Here is a 22,303-nt window from a genome sequence, read left to right as displayed (position 1 = left end):
CGTGCATGCAGCAACTGAGGAGATGAAAGTTCCTATCCAGGTAGAAACTATTAAAGACAGGCACCTGCAATGCAATTGTAATAATGAAGTTCGGTCAATGTCACAGGTTAAGGCCACAGGCCCCCCACTAGACTGCCTTCGCTACAAGTTCAGGAGTCCCCAGGCCATATGCACTTCTCACCAACTGGCTACAAATTTGGGGACTCCCATACCCCTCTCAGATTTGATAATTCTCTAGAACAACTTAACGAGATTCAGGAAAGCATGATATGTACACTTTTATTACACACACAAAAAAGAAAACAAAAATCATGGCCAGCCAAAAAGGAGAAGTGTGGGTTGGCAGGGTCCCAAACACAAAGCTTCTGAGTCATCAGGATACATCAGCCTCCCAGCACAATGATGTGTATCACCAGCCAGGGAAAATCACCTGAGTTTTCATGTTGTATTGGACTGTTTCAGTTGCTTATAACAGAAGACCTAAAAGTGGGTAATTTATAAGGAAACAAAATTTATTTCTTACCTTTTCAGAGGCTGAGATGTCCAACGCCCAGGAAACACAACTAGTGAGGGCTTTGTGGATGGGTGCTGACCCTTCACAGAAACGCAGGGTGCCACATGGCAAAACAGTGTGGCAAGAGAGAGCTAACACTACATTTATTTTTAAGCCTTTAATCCATTTTGAGTTGATTTTGGGATATGTTGAGAGGCACACGTCTAGTTTCATTCTTCTAAATAATGGCTATCCAGTTTTCCCAGCACCATTTATTGAAGAGGCACAGTCTTTTCCCCAGTGTATGTTCTTGGTGCCTTTCTTGAAGATCCTGTGCTTGTAAGTATGTGGGTTGATTTCCAGGTCCTCTGTTCTGTTCCATTTGTCCAAGTGTCTGTTTTTATGCCAGTACCATGCTGTTTTGGTTAACACAGCTTTGTAGTATCATTTGGATTCCGGTAGTGTAATGCCTCTGGTTTTACCATTATTATCATTTTTGGCTCAGGATTCCTTTGTTGTTCCCTATGAACGTTAAAATTAGTTTTTCTATTTCTGTGAGGAATGTCATTGGGATTTTGATGGGGATTGCATTGAATCCATAGATGGCTTTGGGTAGTACGGCCATTTTCATAATGTTAATTCTTCCAATTTAAGAGCATGGAATGTCTTTCCATCTTTTTATGTCCTTTTTAATTTCTTTCAGCAGTGATTTGTAGTTCTCATTCTAAAGGTCTTTCAGCTGCTTGCTTAAATTTATTCCTAGTTATTTCATTTTTTGGTGACTACTGTAAACGCGTTTGCTTTCTTGACTTCTTTTTCTGCTAGTTCACTGTGGGAGTATAAAAATGCTACTGATTTTCACATGTTGATTTTGTATCCTGCAACTTTACTGAAATTGTTTCTCAGCTACAAGAGTCTTTTTTTGTAGCATCTTTAGGTTTTCCTATATACAGGATCATGTCATCTGCAAACAACGACAGCCTGACTTTGTCTTTTCCAATCGAGATGCCCTTTCTTTCTTCCTCTTCCCTGATTGTTCTGGATAGTACTTCTAAAAGTGTGTTAAATAGGAGTGGTGAGAAGAAAACACAGGGAAAGCACTTCAGGAAGTAGGACTGGACAATGACTTCACGAAAAAGACCCCAAAAGCACGGGCAACAAATGAGAAATGAACAAATGCGATTGTACCAAACTAAAAGGCTTCTGAACAACAAAAGAAAGAATTAACGGAGTGGAACGGCAACCTACGGAATGAGAGAAAACACGTGCAAACTATACATCCGACAAGGGATTGATATCCAAAATACACAAGGAACTCAAACAGCTTAACATTAAAAAAACAAGGAACCCAATTAAAAATTGGGCAAATGAGCTTAACAGGCATTTCTTAAAGAAAGATATACAAATGGCCACCAGACACATGAAAAGATGCTCAACATCACTCAGCACCAGGGAAATGCAAATCAAAATGACACACCCCAGTAAGATTAGCTACTATTCAAGAAGAGAGAGAACCACAAATGCTGGAGAGGATGCAGAGAAAGAGAAACCCTCCTACACTGTTGGTGGGACTGTAAATTAGTGCAGCCATTATGGAAAACAGTATGGAGGTTCTTCCAACAAGTACAGATAGAACTGCCATATCATCCAGCAATCCCACTGCCGTATATACCCAGTGGAATGGAAATCATCATGGCAAAGGGATACCTGCACTCCCATGTTCATGTAGCTCTATTTACAGGGGCCACACTAAATGTCCATTGACAGATGACCGGATAAGGATATACACAATGGAATACTACATTGCCGTAAAAAGAATGAAATTCTGCCATTCATAGCAACATGGATGGACTAGAGAAAATTATGTTAAGTGAAATAAGCTAGGCACAGAAAGAGAAATACTGCATGTCCTCACTTATAAGTGGAGCTGAAAAACAAAAAAAAATCCAAAACAACCAAATAGATGTATGAAAAATGTAAAAAAGGAAAGAAAGATACAACAATCACAATAATTCATTGAACTTTCAAAAGGAGACAACAGAACTGAGGTTACCAGAGATGTGAAAAGGGGAGCGGGAGGGGGAAAAGGGGGAGTGGGAGGTGGATTAGAGAGAAATTGGTAAAGGGCCACAAACAGTGATGACATTGTGTAATACTGCATATCCTAATTATACTATTGTGAGCACCACATATTGCACATGGGTATTGATATCCAATGCTGTACCCCCAGATATGTACAATCAATTATATTTCAATTCAAAAAAAATAAATAAATCAAAAGAAAGAGCTAACTCCTTACTCTTTTTTGAAAGCCATCCGGACCGTGCCCATTACTTCATGCATGGATCGATCCATTCATGAGGGCACAGACCTCACAATCGAATTGTCTCCTAAAGGCCCAACTTTTCAATTGCCATAATAGGATTTCCCACCTTCTTAACAGTGCCACGGTGGGAATTAAGTTTCTATTATATTAAACTTTAGGGGATGCAATTCAATCCATAGTACATGTGCAGAGTTTTTATTGGGGTTTCATTACATAGGCATGGTTGATTCAATCATCAGCCATGTGACTGAACTCAATCTCCAGCCCCCACTCTCCTTCCTGGAGGTTGGGCTGACATCACATGGCTCAAAGCTGCAACCCTCTAATCACATGGCTCATCTTTTTGGTGTGCCCCCCATGCTAACTCACCTGGTTAGCATAAACTCAGGTGTAGTCCAAGGGGCCCACCATGAGTAACAGACACTCCTATCACCCAGAAAATTCCAAGGATTTAGAGGATCCCTCCAGGAGCCAGAGACAACGACCAGACAAATTATTCTTTATACAACACTTCGTACAGCCACAGTTGGGAGCTCTGTCAGAGCTCGGCAGTCAGGGAAGGTGAACAGGTGAAGATGCAGGGACACTTTAGGACAGACCTATGACACAAGAAGACAGGAGAAGCCAAAGAAATGGGAAGGATTGAAACTTGGGGGTGCACATGGGCAACTGAAACAGCTTAGAAGATCCGAGAAAGGTGGCAGAGGAGAGAGGATCTAGGCATAGGAGCAGCTAGTGTCAGGTGAGCAACGGAGTGCAGAGAAGACGAAGAAAAAAGTACGTTTGTGTGGTGGGGAAGGGTGCCGGTAGGATCAGTGAGATCAGCCGATGAGCACCGAGTAACCACACACAGCAAAACCAGTGGGAGGGGCCACAGGGACAGCTGCACCTGATGGAGATGGCTCCAGGAGAGGACAGCACTCAGAAGTGGGTGCAGGTGGAGTACTAACGTGGAGAATAGTTCAGCAGGTATGGAAACAGATACAAACAAAGAGGAGGAACAGTCTGATGGAAGCAGCTTGGGAACAGGTATCACTGATGAGACACATAGGAATTTGCATGAACATAAGAAGATCTGGGTCTCCACAGGACTGCAGGTGAGGGCAGGTGAAGAAAGAAGAGCAGCTAAGGTGAGGGATGAGCTGAATGAAAAGAGTCGCCCAGGAAACAAGGTGATGGACGCTGTATTAGTCTGCCTCTGTTGCTTTCAACGAACTATTGGAACTGGGCACTTTGTAAGAAAACAAAATTTACTGCTCACAGCTTTAGGGGCTGGGACGTCCAAACTCCAGGGAACACACCTGGCGAGGGTCTTGGTGGTGGTAACAGTGACCCAGGAGTCTCACATGGCAGAAAATGGCACAGCAGAGAGAGAGTTCCTCATGCACACTCCTTTTAACGTGCTCAGAATTACGCCCCTGACCACTATTATTCATCAATTCAGTAGGGCATGGTCTTGCAAGCTAATCACCTCTTCAAGGCCCCACCTTTCAATTACCATAACAGAGTTTACCACCCTCAACAGTTACAGTGGGGATTAAGTTTTGGGGGGACATTTAACCCAAGGCATTCCACCCCTGGCTCCCCGAAACTCACGTCCTTTTCACATACAAATAGATTCATATCAACTCCAAAGTTTTAACTGGTTTCAACTCAAAAGTCCAAAGTTATTCAAAGTCGTCCCATCTATGAAATCTAAAACAAGTTATCTACTTTCAAGATACAATGGTGGGACAAGCAGGGGGTACGTATTCCCGTTCAAAAACGGAAGAGTAGGCCAAAAGAAAGTGGTAACAGGTCCCAAACAAGTCCTAAACCCAGCAGGGCAGGCACTAAATCTCAAAGCTGGCAAATCACATACCTTGACTCCATGTTCGATATCTTCTGCATGCAGGTGTGAGGGTTAGGGCCCCAAGTCCTCCGGCAGCTCCCCTCCCACGGCTTTCTTAGGTGATGCTTCAGCTCTCGCAGGCTGGCACTGCATACTGGTAGCTCTACAATTCTGGGGTTTCCATGGCGGTCCTGCTCTCACAGCTCCACTAGGCGTGGTTCTGAGGGCTTTAAAAGGAGAGTGCATGAGGAACTAGCTCTCTCTCTGCTCTGCCATTTTCTGCCATTGTTGTAAAGGCACCACCAAAGAAGACCTTCACCAAAAGTGCTCCCTGGACTTTGGACTTCCCAGCCTCTGAAACCATAAGCAATAGATTTTGTTTTTTTATAAATTACCCAGTCCCAGGTATTTTGTTATAAGCAACAGAAATGGACTAATTTGGATGCCAACCATGAAGCAGTGACAAACCAGGCAAGGAAACAGATGGCCTGGCCACAGAGGACAGGAGGAGGGTTGGCAGAGCTTAGGGACCCTGGAACAGAACACTGTGGGACTGGCTCAGAGGCAGAGAGAAGCCTGAGAAGAGGACTGACCCAGCTGGGGAGAAGGGGAAACTGAGGCTGCTGAGAAGGGGATGAAGCTCAAGTGACTCCCAAGGCAAAGAGAATGGGCCAGCTGAGAACGGAAGAGAGGCTGGACGACACTGACTAGCCTCCAGGGAAAATCAATCCAGGGAGCTGCTTGGGAGAAATGTTCTGATGATGGAAGGATATGGACTTCCAAAGGGAGACAGCAGGAACTACTAGGAGAAGAGGAACGTGGGAGAGTCAGAGCGGCCAAGCTTCCTGAACAGAAGATCCTAAAGAGCTGCATGTGGAGGCCAAGCCAAGCTAGGGAGGCAGTGGCCCTGGAGGCTGCAGCATGGGGCTGGGAGCAGCTGGATGTCCCGGAGAATAGAGGGGTGGGAGAAGGTGAAACTGTATGGTGAGAAGCTGGAAAAGTAGGAGCGTAACAGGAATCAAGGGTGTGATGGGATCATAACTCACACAGAGTGGATCAGATGGGAAAACCGAAACTACGGCACAGAATTGGGCAGCCAGAATTTCATGAGCGGAGGAAAAGAATCATGCTACAGGACTTGTGAAGATGAATGGGATGCCCAGGAAATAGTGGCTGTAATGGATGGAACTGCAGCGGGCATCTGGGATGGTTTAAGAGTGGGAACAAGCAAGAGGAAGGAGCTTTATGAAGATGAAACACTGAGAAATTAGGAAGAAATGATAGGAGTGAAACAAAAGAGTCCAGCAGGAAACTTCAGGGCACCTGTCTCTGCAGCTACTCCCATCCATTCAGCTTCTTCCCCAAGATGCTCCTGCATCTCTGTGGCTGTGCTCTTCTTCCTCGTGACCAAAGTGCCTGCTCTGGTTGTTCAGCTACCCTGACCTGTAAATACCTCCATCTCTTGTAAAGATGGAGGCAGAGATTAGAGTGCTGCAGCTAGAATCCTGTTTTAAAAAACAAACACATAATGACATTTTATTTCCAGGCTTTATAATTATATAATTTACATTTCCAGACATTATGGCCTCCTGGCAGAATAAAACTTGTAGAACATCTATGTAGGGGTAGATTCTAGAGAAATATAGAAATCAGAAAATCCAAGTGCCCCAAAAGAAAAGATACATAGTTTTAATTCTGTAAAACTTTTAAATTTTGATGTGAAGAAAGGACCATTTTAACCAAGTCAAAACACAAATGATACTGGAAAATTTAATTATAACACATTTTTCAAGGGTATGCCATTTCTAATATGAGAAATAAATAAGGGGGAAAAAACAAAGAAAAAAGAAAAATAGCACGGAATATGAACCCAGGAATTACAATTAAGAAGGGGTAAGCGTCTGATATATATGGAAAATATCTGAGCCTTACTGTATTAGTCCGCTGGGGCTGTCATAACAAAATACCATAGGGTGTGCGGCTTAACTAGTAGATATTCATTTTCTCACAGTGATGAACGCTGGAAGTCCAAGATCAAGGTGCTGGCAGGGTTGGTTTCTGGTGAAGCCTCTCTTCCTGGTTTGCAGACATCCACCTCCTTGCTGTGTCCTCATGAGGCCTTCCGTCTGTGCAGGAGCACAGGAGAGAGTGAGAGTTCTGGTCTCTCTTCCTCTTCTTACAAGGGAACCATTTCTATCAGATCAAGGCCCCACTGTTATGACCTCATTTAACCTTAAATACCTCCTTAAAGACCCCATCTCCAAATACAGTCCCATTGGGGTTAGGGCTTGAACATATGAATTTTGGGGGGATACTATTTAGTCCATAACACTTAACTGTATTAATTCATTTCTGTTGCTTATAACATAAATGCCTCAAACTGGGTGAATTATTAAGAAAATAAAAGTTACCTCTTACACTTTCAGAGGCTGGGAAGTCCAAAGTCCAGGGAACACACCTGGCAAAGGCTTTGATGGTGGTGACAGTGACTCAGGGATCTCACATAGTAGAAATGGTGGAGCAGAGAGAGAGAGAGAGAGAGAGACAGACAGACAGAGAGAGACAGAGAGACAGAGAGAGACAGAGAGAGAGAAAGAGAGAGAGACGCTCATGTACACTCCTTTTAAAGCCCTCACAACCATGCTCATGAACTACGGCATGGTCCTTACAATCTAATCACCTCTTCAAGACCCCATCTTCAATGATCGTAATAGGATTTCCAACCCTCAACACTTACGGAGGGGATTAAACTTCAGTGACTTTGGGGGGCCATTCGATCCACTGCATTTAGTAATGGCCAGCAATATTATAACCACAGCAATAGGCTCTTCTTTTCATAATATTTAATATGTTTGACAATATTCAGTGTCATGGAAGGTGTGGGAAATGAACACTCTCGTGCCCTGCTGATGAGTAGAGTGTAATGCATTAATGTGTTGGATAATGACGAAACAGGGAGACTCCAAAATACAGCAGTTCAACCAAAATGGAGACTTCTTCCTACCTCACGTGACAGTGCAATGGTAAAAGGGAAATCATTCTCTCACGAAGCCAACCAGGGTCACCGTTGGATGGCTTGGCTCTGCTGCTCTTGACAGGTGGCTCCCATCTCTGGGTCCAAGATGACTGTTGAGGTTTGTCACTCTTCACCACCGAGGGGGCAGGAGGAAAAGAGGAATTCCAGGATCAGTGCCCTTGCCTTTAAGAAAACGATTCAGTGATTACTCAGACTCTTTTCTCTCAAATGTCTTTAGCTTTAATTCATCATATGCCACACCAACTGTAACCAAAGTTGAAAACAATATTAGGGGTTGCATTACCAAAAGGAAGGAGGAGAGAATGCCAGCCATTGCTATATGCCAATGGATACACAACTAATTTAGAAAAGTCATTTTTTGTTTTGTTTTAAAAATCAACTTGATTAAGAAATAATACAAATAACAACAATCATTTGTTTTCTGTGCACATTTTGATGACTTTTGGAAAATTTATATGACCGTGTAACTACCCTGGCTCTCTGAAGCCACTAATCTGCTTTTTGTGCCTAAGATTCGACTTGTCTTTTCTAAAGTTTCATAAAATTGGAATTATGCAGTACTCTCTCGTGTCTGGATTTTTCACTCAACAGAATGTGCTTTTATTGCAATTACATAATGGGATTCCTTTGATTTTTATTTCCAAATAATCAGAGATTAACAGAAAATTGGGAAGACAGTACACAGAGGTTCCAAGTACCATTCACCCAATTTCCCCCAATGATGACATCTTACATAACCATTGTATAATACTCACATCAGAAAACTGACATTGATACAACGTGTGTATAGGTCTATGCCATTTTACTATACATTTTTGTAAACATCACTGGATCAAGATATAAACCTATTCCATCACCACCAATAATTCCCTGGTGCTACCTACCCTTACATAGTCACACTCACTGTCCTAACTGCCAGGGGCTCCCCTGGCAGCCCCTAATTAGTTCTCTTTCTGTACAATTCTGTCATTTGGAGAAGGCTATATAAATGGAATTATACAGTATGTAATTTGGGGGCTTGCTTTTTTCACTTAGCACAACTCCCTAGAGATCCAAGAGGTTAGGGGTATCAATAGTTTGTTCCTTTTCACTGCTGAGTTGTATTCCATGGTACAGATGTACTTCAGTCTGTTTAATTATTCATCCACTGAAGGATGTCTCGGTTGTTTCAAGTTTGGGGCTATTACAATTAAAGATACAATGAACATTTGTGCGCAGGTGTTTGTGTGGACACAACGGTTCATTTCTCTGGGATAAATACCTAGGAGTATGATTGCTGGGTTGCGTTGCAGTTGCATTTTTAGTAGAAAACTGCCCAAATTTACTGTTTAGTTTGAGAGTTCTTTATATATTCTAGATAGTAGTACTTTGTCCTTTGATCCTCTGAACAGGATCTTTTGTAGAGCAAAAGTTTTTAATTTTCATCAAGTGCAATTCATCAATTTTCTCTGTTATGGGCTGTGCTATTGGTTTCAAGTCTAACAAGCTTCTTCTAAATCCTGAAGATTTTCTATTCCTAAATTTTTTTTTTAATTTTATACTTCTACATTTTACATTTAAGTCAGTTTTACATTTTGAGTTAATTTTCAATTAACCTTTTGAGCTTTAAGTCAAGGTTCAGTTTTCTACTTCCTGTCCAATTGTTCCACCACCATTTGCTAAAAAAGCTCTTTTTTCCTCCATTGAGTTTATGTTTGTTTTTTGTGGCTGGGCAGTACTGGGATCCAAACTCTTGACCTTAGATTTGAGTTGTTTCCCCACCCTTGCCAAAAACCAGTTACACATATTTGTGTGGGTATATTTCTGGGTTCTCTGTTCAATTATCTATCTTTCCACCTATACGACACAGTCTATCCTTTTTCTTTTTTTTTTAATTTTATTTTGTCAATATACATTGTGGCTGATTATTGTTGCCCCTCACCAAAACCTCCTTCCCTGCTCCCTCCCCCCCCTCCCCGCCACCAATGTCCCCTCTGTTTGCTTGACGACAAGTAATTGCTCAACTTCAAGTAATTGTGGTTGTTATATCTTCTTCCCCCCGCCAGCCCGGTTTTTTTGTGTGTGTGTATGAATTTATATATTAATTTTTAGCTCCCACCAATAAGTGAGAACATGTGGTATTTCTCTTTCTGTGCCTGACTTGTTTCACTTAATATAATTCTCTCAAGGTCCATCCATGTTGTTGCAAATGGCAGTATTTCATTCGTTTTTATAGCTGAGTAGTATTCCATTGTGTAGATGTACCACATTTTCCGTATCCACTCATCTGATGATGGACATTTGGGCTGGTTCCAACTCTTGGCTATTGTAAAGAGTGCTGCGATGAACATTGGGGAACAGGTATACCTTTGACTTGTTGATTTCCATTCCTCTGGGTATATTCCCAGCAGTGGGATAGCTGGGTCATATGGTAGATCTATCTGCAATTGTTTGAGGAACCTCCATACCATTTTCCATAGAGGCCGCACCATTCTGCAGTCCCACCAACAATGTATGAGAGTTCCTTTTTCTCCGCAACCTCGCCAGCATTTATCGTTCAGAGTCTTTTGGATTTTAGCCATCCTAACTGGGGTTAGATGGTATCTCAGTGTGGTTTTGATTTGCATTTCCCGGATGCTGAGTGATGTGGAGCATTTTCTCATATGTCTGTTGGCCATTTGTATATCTTCCTTAGAGAAATGCCTACTTAGCTCTTTTGCCCATTTTTTACTTGGGTTGCTTGTTTTTTTCTTGTAAAGTTGTTTCAGTTCCTTATATATTCTGGATATTAATCCTTTCTCAGATGTATATTTTGCAAATATTTTCTCCCACTCTGTTGGTTGTCTTTTAACTCTGTTAATTGTTTCTTTTGCTGTGCAGAAGCTTTTTAGTTTGATATAATCCCATTTGTTTATTTTTCCTTTGGTGTCCCTTGCTTTTGGGGTCATATTCATGAAGTCTGCGACACAGTCTTTCTTACTATAGCTATACAATGTCTTGAAATAAGGTACAAGGGTTTCTTCCATTTTATTCTTCTTTTTGGAAATGGTCTTTGCCATTCTAGTTCCTATTCCTTTCTGAAATATAAAATTTAGAATAATCTTGTCCATATCTAAAAAAAAAATCTGGCTGGGATTCTGGATTGGAAGAAAATTGGTATGTTTGCTATGGTGTCGAGCCTCAACGGGCTAGGGTATAAGAATAAGGACAAGGCTCTGAGTTCCTCCCTCTGTCAGGAGGCCTGGGGCTTCCTACAGTGGGAGGAATGGGATTTTCTACAGGCCCACTAGTCCTGGAAGTGGCCCAGTTATCCATGTAAACTCCAAAGCTAGGATATACAAGGCAACTTAGCCTTGCTTGTGGGAACACATGGTTTGGGAGTCCTCAACTTCCCATGCAACTCATTCATCAAATAAACTTAATTATTTCTAACACTTCTCTTTTTATAAGGTGAAAAAACAAATTCTGTCATTTTCCTCAGGCCCCCTAGGAAATTTCAAAGACACTTCGGTACAAAAGATACACTGAAAGTTTTATTTTATTGTATTTCATCTTACACTTAGGATTGAACTTGGGGATGGAAAAATCAAATGTCGTCAGGAGATCTGAATACTTAAGATAGGACTGATGGCGGAGGTAGGGTCTGGGGGCCCCAATAGTTGGCCTCAATCCACCCAGTCCTCTTACCAGGTTCTTGACTCAGCCACAGGAAAAAATTCAAGGGCAGAGTCACAACAGACAGTGAGAACAAGTTTTAGATGACAGATAAGAAGTACAGATTGCACAGAGAGTGCGGAATCCTCCAGAGACGGAGCAGGCCCCACACCAACTTTAACACAAAAGTTCAGTACAGACATCGAGAAAAACATACCTGAAGTTCAGTACAAAGTGCAGCTGGCTCAAGAGAATGAGCAGCCACCTGCTGAAAGTCAGTTCCGTACAAGGTAAAGTACACGCACCTCACCCAGGGAGACGCAAGCCGCCTCTGGGATAGTGAGCAACAACCCTGCCTTTGGCTGGGATTCAGCTTTTATACTTTCTCTAACTAACAAACATTCAGTTGTGGGGCTGGCTCCCAGGCACTTAACATTTAGTCTTGCACATGCTCAGTCTGTCTCTTCCTGGAGCATGTTCATTGGTCAGACCCTATCACATGCACCGGGTGTATTTGAGACTGCTCTGTGCTCTCTATTGAGCATGCCCAGCCACTGGATTTGCATAAGCCAGCCCCTCCTGGTGTCATTTTCCCCTGTTGGTTCTGAAAATAGGTCTAACTGGCAACAGTAACGTCCCCCTAGGAGAGAGCTCAGAGCAGGGGGCTTGAGACCTCAGGGAGTGGCTGGAGACCCAGAGGCATGCATGTCCTGAAATCCAAGCCCAGGGAAATGGCACCTCCTGTATCAGGATCACGAATGTCTGAGATTTTATTGGGTACTTATTAATTAAAAATGACAATATGGTATTATAAATAAACATACAAAAAGGAACACAATTGTAGATAACCTCCACTTTCGCACAAATGTGGAACCTTAGTTGGTTTTATTTTAAAGAGATTCCCTCTCGCTCTCCCCCCTCCCTCTCAAGCCACCCACCATGTGACACCCTGCATTGCTGTGAAGAGTCACGACTCCCCAAGAAGGTGCTCACCAACCGTGTTCCCTGGACTTGGACTTCCCAACCTTCAAACTGAAATAATGCCTCCAGCCTCAACATAACAACAGGGACTTGAGGCTCAGCAGACCATCGGCCACACACCCCATGACGCCAAGAAGCCTTTTCATCATGGAATCCTGATGTCTGACTCATGCCACCTGTAAACCCTGTGATTCCCACCCACCGTCCCCACTACCACCTGCACATACCCGCATTCTTTTTTTCCCTTTAAAAACCCTAAACTTTTGCCACTCAGGGAGGCAGGCTGACATGGCTATTCTGCTGACACGTTCTTTCAGCCAGAATAAATCCCTCTTCCTGGCCGAAAGAAAAAGAATGAAAGAAAAGAAAAAGGAAATAAAAGAAAAGAAGAGAAAACGATCTCAGGCATGGTAAGGTGAGAACAAAGGTGCCTACAAAGTTGTCCCTCTCTGGAGTTCCATTCATGTATACTAACTGTATTAGTCCGTTTATGTTACTTATAACAAAATACCTGAAAGTGGGTGATTTATAAAGAAAATGAAATTTATTGCTTACAGTTTCTCAGGCTGGGAAGTCCAAAGTCCATCTGGTGGTGGCAACAGTCACCAAGGGGTCTCACATTGCAAGATGGTGGAAGCAGAGAGAGCAAAGAGAGGGAAAGACTCTCTCTTCTTTTAAAGCCCACAGAACCATGCCCCTGACCACCATTTTTAATCCATTCACTACTGCACAGTCCTAGAATCCAATCGCCTCTTTGAGGCTCCACCTTCCAATTACCGTAATAGGATTTCCCACCCTCTCAAAAGTCACAGTGGGGGCTAAGTTTCTAATACACAAAACACGGGGGACACAATTCAAGTTTCAGGGAGTTTTGAGGGGGACATATTTCAATCCACTACACTAATTATAACTTTTAACCAAACTTACTTCCATTCCACAAAGAAAGCTGGAGTGTAAAGAACTGAGAACATACTATCCCATATCAGTATTTTAGCAGACTAGTAGAGCTCATGAATACATGCAACACAACTTGACATAGCTACGAACATTCCTTATGCAACTTATCAAAGTGGTAAAAATGAACGCATTCATCAGAAGACCCCAAGATATAGCCTCTCTGTAACAAACAAAAAGCAGGAGCGTATAAACTTAAGATTATGCTTAGTAGTCAATGTTTCAGGATTCTTACTTATAAATGACCTAGGTATCCAATGACTCTCTATGAATGAACTCAATTTAATATCAGTCCAAGGGTTTAAGTCAACAAAAGATGTCGGAATTTATCATCAAGGTGACATACTACAAAACACAGTTACCGCTGAAATAAAGTTTGTCTGAATAATAATTAAATTTGGTGAAACACAAATTTGCATTTGTCATAACCTTAAACATTAAGTAGAAGTAATGTTAGCTTATTTGATTGGGAAACCTATAAAGTTTAGGAAGAACATTCATAAGTAGAATAAAAAATTTATGCCTAACGCTCATACCTCAGACAAGACATAGCTGTTTTTATTAAACCAAAAAATATTGAACTAGGCTTATTTGACAAAGATTTACCTAAATTATGTTGTTTTAGTCAGATCGGGCTGCTAGAACAAATGACCATAGACGAGGAGGCTTAAACAACAAACGTCTATTTCTCACAGTTCTGGAGGCTGAAAGTCCAAAATCAGGGTCCTAGCATGGTCCATTTCTGGTGAGGGCCCTTTTTCAGGTTACAGACTGCCTTCTATCCCTGATGCCGCAGAAAAGGGTCTGGTGAGGCCTGACTGTCAGCCTCAAATCATCCTGCTCTCTTACCACTTTCTTGACTCCAGCACAGGACAGAATTTAAGAGCAGAGTCACAGTAGAAGACGAAAACAGGTTTAATGGAAGGAATAAGAGATACGCACTTCACACAGAAAGTGCAGCCGAGCTCCAGAGACTGAGCAGGGCCCAGTTTAACACAAAAGTTTAACACAAAAGTAAGAGATATACATGTAAAGTTCAGTACAGAGTGCAGGCTGGCTCAAGAGAATGAGCAGCCTCTTGCGGAAACTAAGTTTGATACAAAAACAAAGAAATACATACTCCACAGCCAGAGCACTAGCTGGCCCTAGAGAGAGTGAGCAAGAGCCCCACCTTCTGCCGGGATTCAGCTTTTCTACTCGATCTAATACGTACTCATGCTACCTAAGGAATATTCAACTAAGGGGATGGTCTTCTGGTATGTAACACAGTCTTGCACATGCTCAGTTGGTCTCCTTTTAGGGCACGTTTATTAGTCAAATCCTGTCACACGCACCAGACGTAGTCAAGAATATTCTGTGCTCTATAGCACCTCTAGCGGAATGTCATTCAAAAGAGAAACTCCCTTCCACTCAACATGCTCCGTCACTGTGGTCACACAGGCTGGTATAAATTCCTTTTACTGAGAATGCCAGCTACTGGATTCGCATAAGTCTGCCCCTTGTGGTCTCAATCTCCCTCCCTTGTTGGTGCCAAAAATAGGTGCAGCAAGCAACACTAACTCTCCTCTAGGGGAGGCGAACAGAGAGCCCTTAAATTTATGAAACAATAATCTACTTTAAACCTTTCAGACGTAGGAAAACATTATACACCCTGTATCAGTCCATTTTTGTGCTGCTATAACACAACACCTGAAACTGGGTAATTTATAAAGAAAAGAGGTTTATTTGGCTCACGATTCTGGGACAGCTGCATCTGTGTGAGCCTCAGGCTGTTTCTACTCATGGTGGAAAACTGCAGGCAGCTGGCAAGTAAAATTAGATCACATGGTGAGCAGAAGCGAGAGGGAGAGGGAGGGAGAGAGAGAGAGAGAGAGAGAGAGAGAGAGAGACGGGGGTGGGCGAGGTTCCAGTGCCTCCCAGCTCTCGTGGGGACTAATACAACAACCAGTTCTCGTTGGCACTAATACAGAAAGAACTGACTCACTACCCCCACCCAGGGCATTAATCTATTCCTGAGGGATATGCCCCCATAACCCAAACCGCTCCTAACATTGCCGAGCTGGGGATCAGATTTTGACATGAACTTTGGGGGGACAACACATCCAAACTCTATCACATGCACACAGAAGTAGGGACCTTTCTGAATTACACATAGACATACAGAAAAATAGAGCATATAACCTCAACTCTAAAATTTTAGATATAAATCAAGAGTAAATATAGAAACTCAAAAACTCACCAATTCAGATATCAAAGAGCTGTTTTCACAGTGGGAATCAGATTCTTTTTGATTTGAGCTCAAAGTAGACAGACAAACAGAAAAGACTCACAAATAAGACTGCTGTCTCACCCTAATATCTAATAGAGATTAGATATCTGGAAACATTAATCCTTTTAAAGAGATAACCAAGTGGTCAGATTGTCAAGCCAAATTCCCAAACATTGACACTACCAGTAGGGAATAATTCAGCTAAAAATAAACCAAAACCAAAGCAAAACACTAAATTGGTAGAAAGAGAAACTTGGGAGAGTGTGGTGCTGTAAACACCAAAGCCATGGGTTCGGATCCCTACGTAGGCATGGCCGGTTAGCTCACTTGGGAGAGCATGGTGCTGACAACACCAAGTCAAAGGTTAAGATCACCTTACCGGTCACCTTTTTCAAATAAAGAAATATTGAAGGTGTCAAAATAGGAAATAAAACTTTAGCCATAGCCTGAATAATACATGTGCTTCTCATCAATAAGTTCTAACAATGGATCAAAAGCAAGACTTAGAGCCAATGTGTGGAAACAACCCCAATGTCCATGAAGGATGAATGGATAACCAAAATGTGAGGTATACATACAATTGGACTATAATTCAGCCTTAAAAAAGAAAGAATTTTGACACATCTTACAGCATGGTAGAAGCTTGAGGACATTACGCTGAGTGAAATGAGCCAGCCACAAAAGGATGAATACTGTATGACTCCACAGCATGTGAGGTATACAGGGTACCTAGAGGAGTCAAATTTATAGAGACAGAAAGTAGAGTGGTGGTTGCCAGGGGCTGGGGCGAGGGAGAATAGGGAGGCAGCATTGACTGGGTGCAGAGCTTTTGTTTGGGACGATGCAAAAGTTCTGGAGATGGATGGTGGTGACGGTTGCACAGCAAGTGAACGTACTTACTGTCTTGAACTGTGCACTTAAAAATGCTTTAAATGGTAAATTTTCTATTACGTATATTTTGCCACATTAAAAAAAGGAAAAAAACAAAGGAAAAAAAAAAAAAAAACAAGACTCAGATGCCCGGGTGAAGAGGAGAGGCATGAGTTAAGAAGTGGAGAAGGTTTCCCCTGGCACCATGTGACATTGAGAAGGTTACATTCTTTTCTGCATTTGTACTCCCATGAGCGTCCCACATTCACAGAAAATATAGACTTTTCCATTTCGTCTTCTTGTTCACAAATTATTTTATTCATAGGGTACTTGAGCGGTAGTGAAATTTCTGGGTCAAGAGTGATTCGGATGCTCCAAAATTTGATATGTAGACTAGAGTGTCTTAATTGGAGTTGAAGAGTAGGCTTTAGGCAATCCATACTCTCTCTGAAATTGTAGACACCATTTGAAGGGTGTGTGATGACACATATTGTTTTCTATGTTTTTAGGTCATTTAAATGTCTGTTGGACTCAAAGATGCCTGATGGCAGAGGACGTGTGTTCCCCCAGTACAGAATCGTGAACACAGTGAATGTCAGTCAACACTCAACAGAATAGCTTTACCAAACTGAGTGTGTTGATCTGAGTGTTTCATTCGATTCAGTTTACCTGGGATCTTTTGCACATACTTGTCTCACTCTGGTAAGGTCTTACCATTTCTGCTTACCCTAAATTTTCTTGCCACGCCACCAGACTGGGCTCTGAAATGGGAGTGCACAGAGGGGAGGGAAGTCCAACATGTTTCACGTTTAGAGTGGAGAGAACAGGTCATCTGCGGGGGAGAAGGGAAAGTGGGATCTGGAGACCCTGAGGATAGTTTTGGAAAATGGCCAGACGTTGGGTCAGTGGCAGGAGGTACCATTTACCCCAATCTCCAGGACAAGTGCACATCAGACTGGCAGTTACATGTTTTCCTTCAAACTGGTTGCCAGGTTGGAATGACTGATGACATCAAAGGCTTCCAACTTCCTGACTGGATGGACCAAACTCCGTGGGTGCTTGGCAGCACAGGTGAACAACAGCATCTTCTTTCTCCACTCCGGACTTCTCCCCGGCTTGGAGAAGACGTAACAGACTTAGCTTTAACCAGGATCCAGAAGAACGGTTTGGACGGATTAGGGTCTAGGTTCCGTGGAAGGGAAGGAAGAGTTTGGGAGAAATCATGGCCAGTTGTGAACCGTGTTCCCAGCCTGAGGAGGAGCCTAGCTCCTCGGGGTATCCCCTGGATGTGGTGGTGGATGAAGAAATCCCAGGACCTTCAGGTGAGGTGAATGGAGGGAGAAAATATTTGAGAGAATTGACGAGTAAGGAGGAAGGGGTACAGAAGTCAGGAAGGAGTACCTGAGTAGGGTGTGTGGGAAAGAAAGGAGGGTCTCAGCAAGCCAGGGATGGAGAATGAGAGTACAGGAGATGTGGAAAAGAATGTCCACCTGCAAGGAAAACTGAGAAAAGGGAAGAGGGGCCTCAAGCAGAGGTTTCCCTGCTTAATCCCCGTGGAAGTAATTATCTTGGATGAGGAAGAGTTTGGAGGACAGGGAGATGGATCCATGGCAAGGTGAGTGGGGACAGATAAGAGCAACAAGGGAGAAAGATGGAAAGATGGCTTTGGAGAAAGCCAACAGTTTTGAGGCCTCAAGAAGATGGAGCAGAGGCTTGGGGTGTTTTTTGTCAGGGGGCGGGGGTTAGATGACCAGTGGCTGGATTCCAAAGACAGAAGCTTTACACTGGAGCCTGGTTTCTTTTTTCAGCCCCTTGGGTAGATCCCAGCCCCGTGCCTCCGTCCCCTGGCCAGAAGAGGAAGAGGGAATGGTCAGTGGCTTTCGAGGAGGAGACAGAGGAGGAGCTAGTGCCCGACGAAGACGGCGCCTGGGTCGTGGAGACGCTGTGTGGGCTCAAGATGAAGCTGAAGAGACAGCGGGTGTCATCAGTGCTCCCTGAGCACCACGAGGTCTTCACCAAGCTACTTGGTAGGAAGAGACCCCAGATAGAACCCTCCAATCCAATTCTTTTGAAAAGAGAAGAAACATCCAATTAATGACACTTTTCCAATGGAAAAGAATGCCCTGCTAGTTGGCGAGCTCTCCATCCCCGGAGGACTCGGTATTGGCCACTCATCAGGGACACTTAGAAGATGATAGGATTAGGCTAGCCATGAAAAAAGGCTGCACTCGGGATAAGAAAGCCTGGTGTCGACTGTACCCTCCAAAACTTATTAGTTCTTGCTGACTTTTCTGAATCTAAATGTCTTCATCTGTAGAAGGGGATAACAAGGTCATGTTCACACCCCGATGTGACTATCTAACGAGAAAATAACGGGAATAAGTTTATGACTTCTGAAGGCAATTAGTTTACGACTTCAAACGTTCATGTTTGATGAGGGGGCATCGCTCTTAATCATGCAGACTTTCTAATGATATCCAGCCCCTCACTCAGTCACTCCTCAGGGGCTCTCAGAACGGGAGCCACTGTCCCTACCCAGTGAACGTTCTTCTCTCTTTGCTTCCCAACCTCCTAACTCTTGGCGATACTGAGCCTTCTCCAAGGGAGACATGTTCTCCTCCAGACTCTGTGGCTCCCATGACAACCCTGTTCCTGTTCTCAATGTCATATATGCCTTCTTTTTACAGAGGATCGTGTTGTTAAAAGATTCCTAGCCTGGGACAAAAATCTGATGGTATCTGACAAGGTAAGGTTGTTCACCAAATTACATTCCTGCTCCAGTGCATAACCTGGGGGAGGGGAGGGTTTTCTAACCCACAGTTCTGCTCCTCTCTCCCTGGACACATCTCCAGCATGACACTCGCACGGTCCCGGCCCCTTTATGACTTGTCAACATCTCCCTTGGGGGGCCTCATGGTTTCTTGCAGAATGAATGGGTGGCCCCTGCCCCTGCTTGGAGATCTGAGCCCTAGACCACGGTCTTGCCCTGGGTATTGCGTCTTAGGTTGTTCCTTTAAGTTCCTGGCCCATCTCTTCTCATGGATTTGGCACTCCCATTTGCTCCAGCTTCCCAAAGACCCTCCTGACACCAGCTGTCCTAAACATATTCCCTCAAAAGAAAGATCCCATCTGAGCTGCCATCATGGGAGCATCAGCAGCGTCCCTTCCCCTGACTTCTCTGATTTGCAAAGAAACTTCGGACACTCCCTCTGCTCCCCCACAAGGAAGGATGCTCAGCCAACACTGGGGTCTCTTCTCTGACAGCAAGCCCTGCCCCAGCCTCCCATTCCCTTATCTCGAGGTTCTTCCTCTTCCAGGCTTGACCCCTCTTCTATTGTTATTCTTCTCTCCATCAGTATCTCCTGTCTATGGTCATAGCTTATTTCAGCAGGGCTGGCCTCTTTCCCTGGCAATACCGACGGATTCATTTCTTCATAGCGCTGTGAGTACTTTGCCTCATCCCATAGGTTAATATCCATAATCCTGGGAGGGAAGTGGGAGAGCGAGAAGTGGGACGCTATTTTTATTTCAGCAGCTGGCCAGTTTGGGGGTCCAAACCCTTGACCTTGGTGTTATCAGCGCCGCACTCTACCGAGTTGGCTAACTGGCAAGCCCTAGAATGCTAACCGTTCATCTGTTTTTTAACCTATTTCTACAGTTTTACTCTGTGTATGAAAATTGTACGATTACAGTTTAGTGTTCCTAAGCTGTTCTTTGTGAAAAAGTAACTACCTAATGTCACTTAAAAAAAAAAAAACTGAAGAAAGCAAACGGAAACATGAAACTCTCCACAGAGGAGCGGAAGAAAGCCTTGACACAACCCTGCCCCCAGGCAAATACTCATTTCTGATTTCTCTGTTTCTCTCTTTCCAATACCAATACCAAATTAATTTTGTCTTCCCCCTCTGGATTCCCATGGCCGAGGCCACAATTCAGACCCTCCTAGCATAACACGGATCTATTGTAAAATGCTCCCTGCTGGTGTTTCTCACAAGTCTCTCTCCAAGCCAGTGGGCTTTGCATGTGTTGCCTTCCAAAACACAAAACTGCCTCACAGTCCTCCTCAATGACTTCACTGGTTAATGACTTCCCAAATCAAAGCCACAGTTCTCAGCTTGAATTCACCTAACCGTGCAATCTCTCTCCAATCGAACCTGCTTACCATCTTGATATTTCATTCCTTTGTTTCTCTGCTCCTTTCAAATGCCCTTCCCTCAATTTTTATATTGTTTTCTGTCTAGGCGCCTTCCACACACACATATCTGAAGAAAATTACTTATCCTTAAAGTCCGTTCAAACACCAAAACCTTCTTGATGGCTTCCCTGATCTTCCAACTTCTTCATCTTAGTAGCACTTTGATTAATTCTATTATGATATGATACTCTGGAGTATAGTTTCTTATTTTCCCCTTCCCTTTCCCTAATCCCATTAGAATAGACATCTACTGAAAGCAGGGTCTTGTCAAAATGTTAATGTACTCTTAAAGGCCTCACCACAATTATTTTCAATTTGGAAGTGTTTATGTTATATTGAGTCTATGAGGTAATCGGTGTGGCATTTGGCTATAGGATAAAGCATTCATTCATTCACAAGATCCTAAGAGGCACATCCTATGTGCCAGGGAATGTGAGGTGATGGGAAGAGAGATCCAAGAAATACCTGGTGAACTGACGCACCAGCATGACCAAGTCCTACATTAGCCATTTGGTAGGAGAGGGATGAAGAGAGAAATAAGTCAGGGTCACGTTCTGTCCTCAGGGTATTTGCGATATAGCAGGAGAGACAGGTGTGTGCACATGTAACAAGTTGAATGGAAGGGGGACGAGGATGGGAATGGGGAAATCGATGTCAACTGCATTGCCTAAGGATGACAAGAGACATCCTCAGGTTCTCCAGTTGGGTTTTTGTCTTCATCATCAAGGTGTGAGAGGCGCCCTTTGGAAGGTCTCCATCCAGCAGTGGCCTCTTGATGAATGGGTCATACTCTGTCACACTGTGTAGAGTCCTGTGCTGAGGACGGCCGGCCTGTCCTTTCTGGGAGGCGGACCTCACGTGGAGGTCCTTCCCGCTTGTGCCCCTGACAAGCAACCTAATTTCTTTCTCCAGCTACCTGGCCAGTGACATGGAGGAGGACAACGAGGCCCCTAAACAGGCCATTTTTTCATTCCTCTACGGACGGAACCGCGCCCAGCGTCCCTTGTTCCACAAACTGAGATTCCAATTCTTCCGTTCCATGGGCTGGAAGGCTAGGGTTACCCGGGAAGAGTGTGAACAGGTGGGTGGGGCTGTGGCGATTCTGAGCGGAGGGTGTGGGATAAAGCCGGATTGGAGACAGACGGGAACATGGGGACTTGGAGTTGGGATTTGGGGACTACAAAGACCTGGAGGCTGGACCAGGGGAGGGAGGCGTCTTCCTGGGGAGTCTCGTCTTTTCAGAGGGCTTTTTCTCTTTGCAGATCCAAGCTTACGATCCGGAGCTCTGGGTGTGGGGACGACATCGCACCCATATTCCCTAGAGCTCTGGGGACCATGGAGGCCCGAGGTCATCGGCCTGAAGGAAGGTACGTCTGTGTCCTCCAGGGTATGGACAGAATGATTTCTTGTCTATTTAGGAAATGTGGTTGCTTGGCCCACTTTCATCCACCCTCTGCCCACATCAGCCTTATTTGCATTGTGAAGTGGCCGGCCAGGTGCAAGCAGCAGACCCTCCCCATCAGCTCCACAGCCACACGTTAACCAGACAGAGGCGCAACCTCAGTAAGATGTGCTGGAAGCCAGCCAGGGAGGCCGCTCAGCCAGTGTCACACAGGCACGGATCTGGCGAAAATCCTTTAACCCAAAGCAGTTGGGCCCAAATGATAGCTTTGATAAAATGTTGACTTTTGTCAAAAGTAAATACCCTTCAGCT

At 43.8% G+C, this 22,303-nt stretch overlaps 1 protein-coding gene across 1 annotated transcript in view; it reads left to right on the top strand.

The window, feature by feature from the left end:
- LOC134372476 (speedy protein E3-like) overlaps nt 1–22,303 on the top strand; it is a 104,205-nt gene that overhangs the window by 32,204 nt on the left and 49,698 nt on the right. Inside the window, exon 9 of the mRNA XM_063089966.1 lies at nt 18,203–18,421. Coding sequence (XP_062946036.1) covers nt 18,203–18,421 — 219 coding nt within the window. The remainder of the gene's footprint in view (nt 1–18,202; nt 18,422–22,303) is intronic.

This window comes from Cynocephalus volans, chromosome 3 (genome assembly GCF_027409185.1).
Source record: "Cynocephalus volans isolate mCynVol1 chromosome 3, mCynVol1.pri, whole genome shotgun sequence".
NCBI classification, from domain to species: Eukaryota; Metazoa; Chordata; class Mammalia; order Dermoptera; family Cynocephalidae; genus Cynocephalus; species Cynocephalus volans.
The sequence above is the reverse complement of the archived record's forward strand: the minus strand, read 5'-3'. Positions and strand labels throughout refer to the sequence as shown.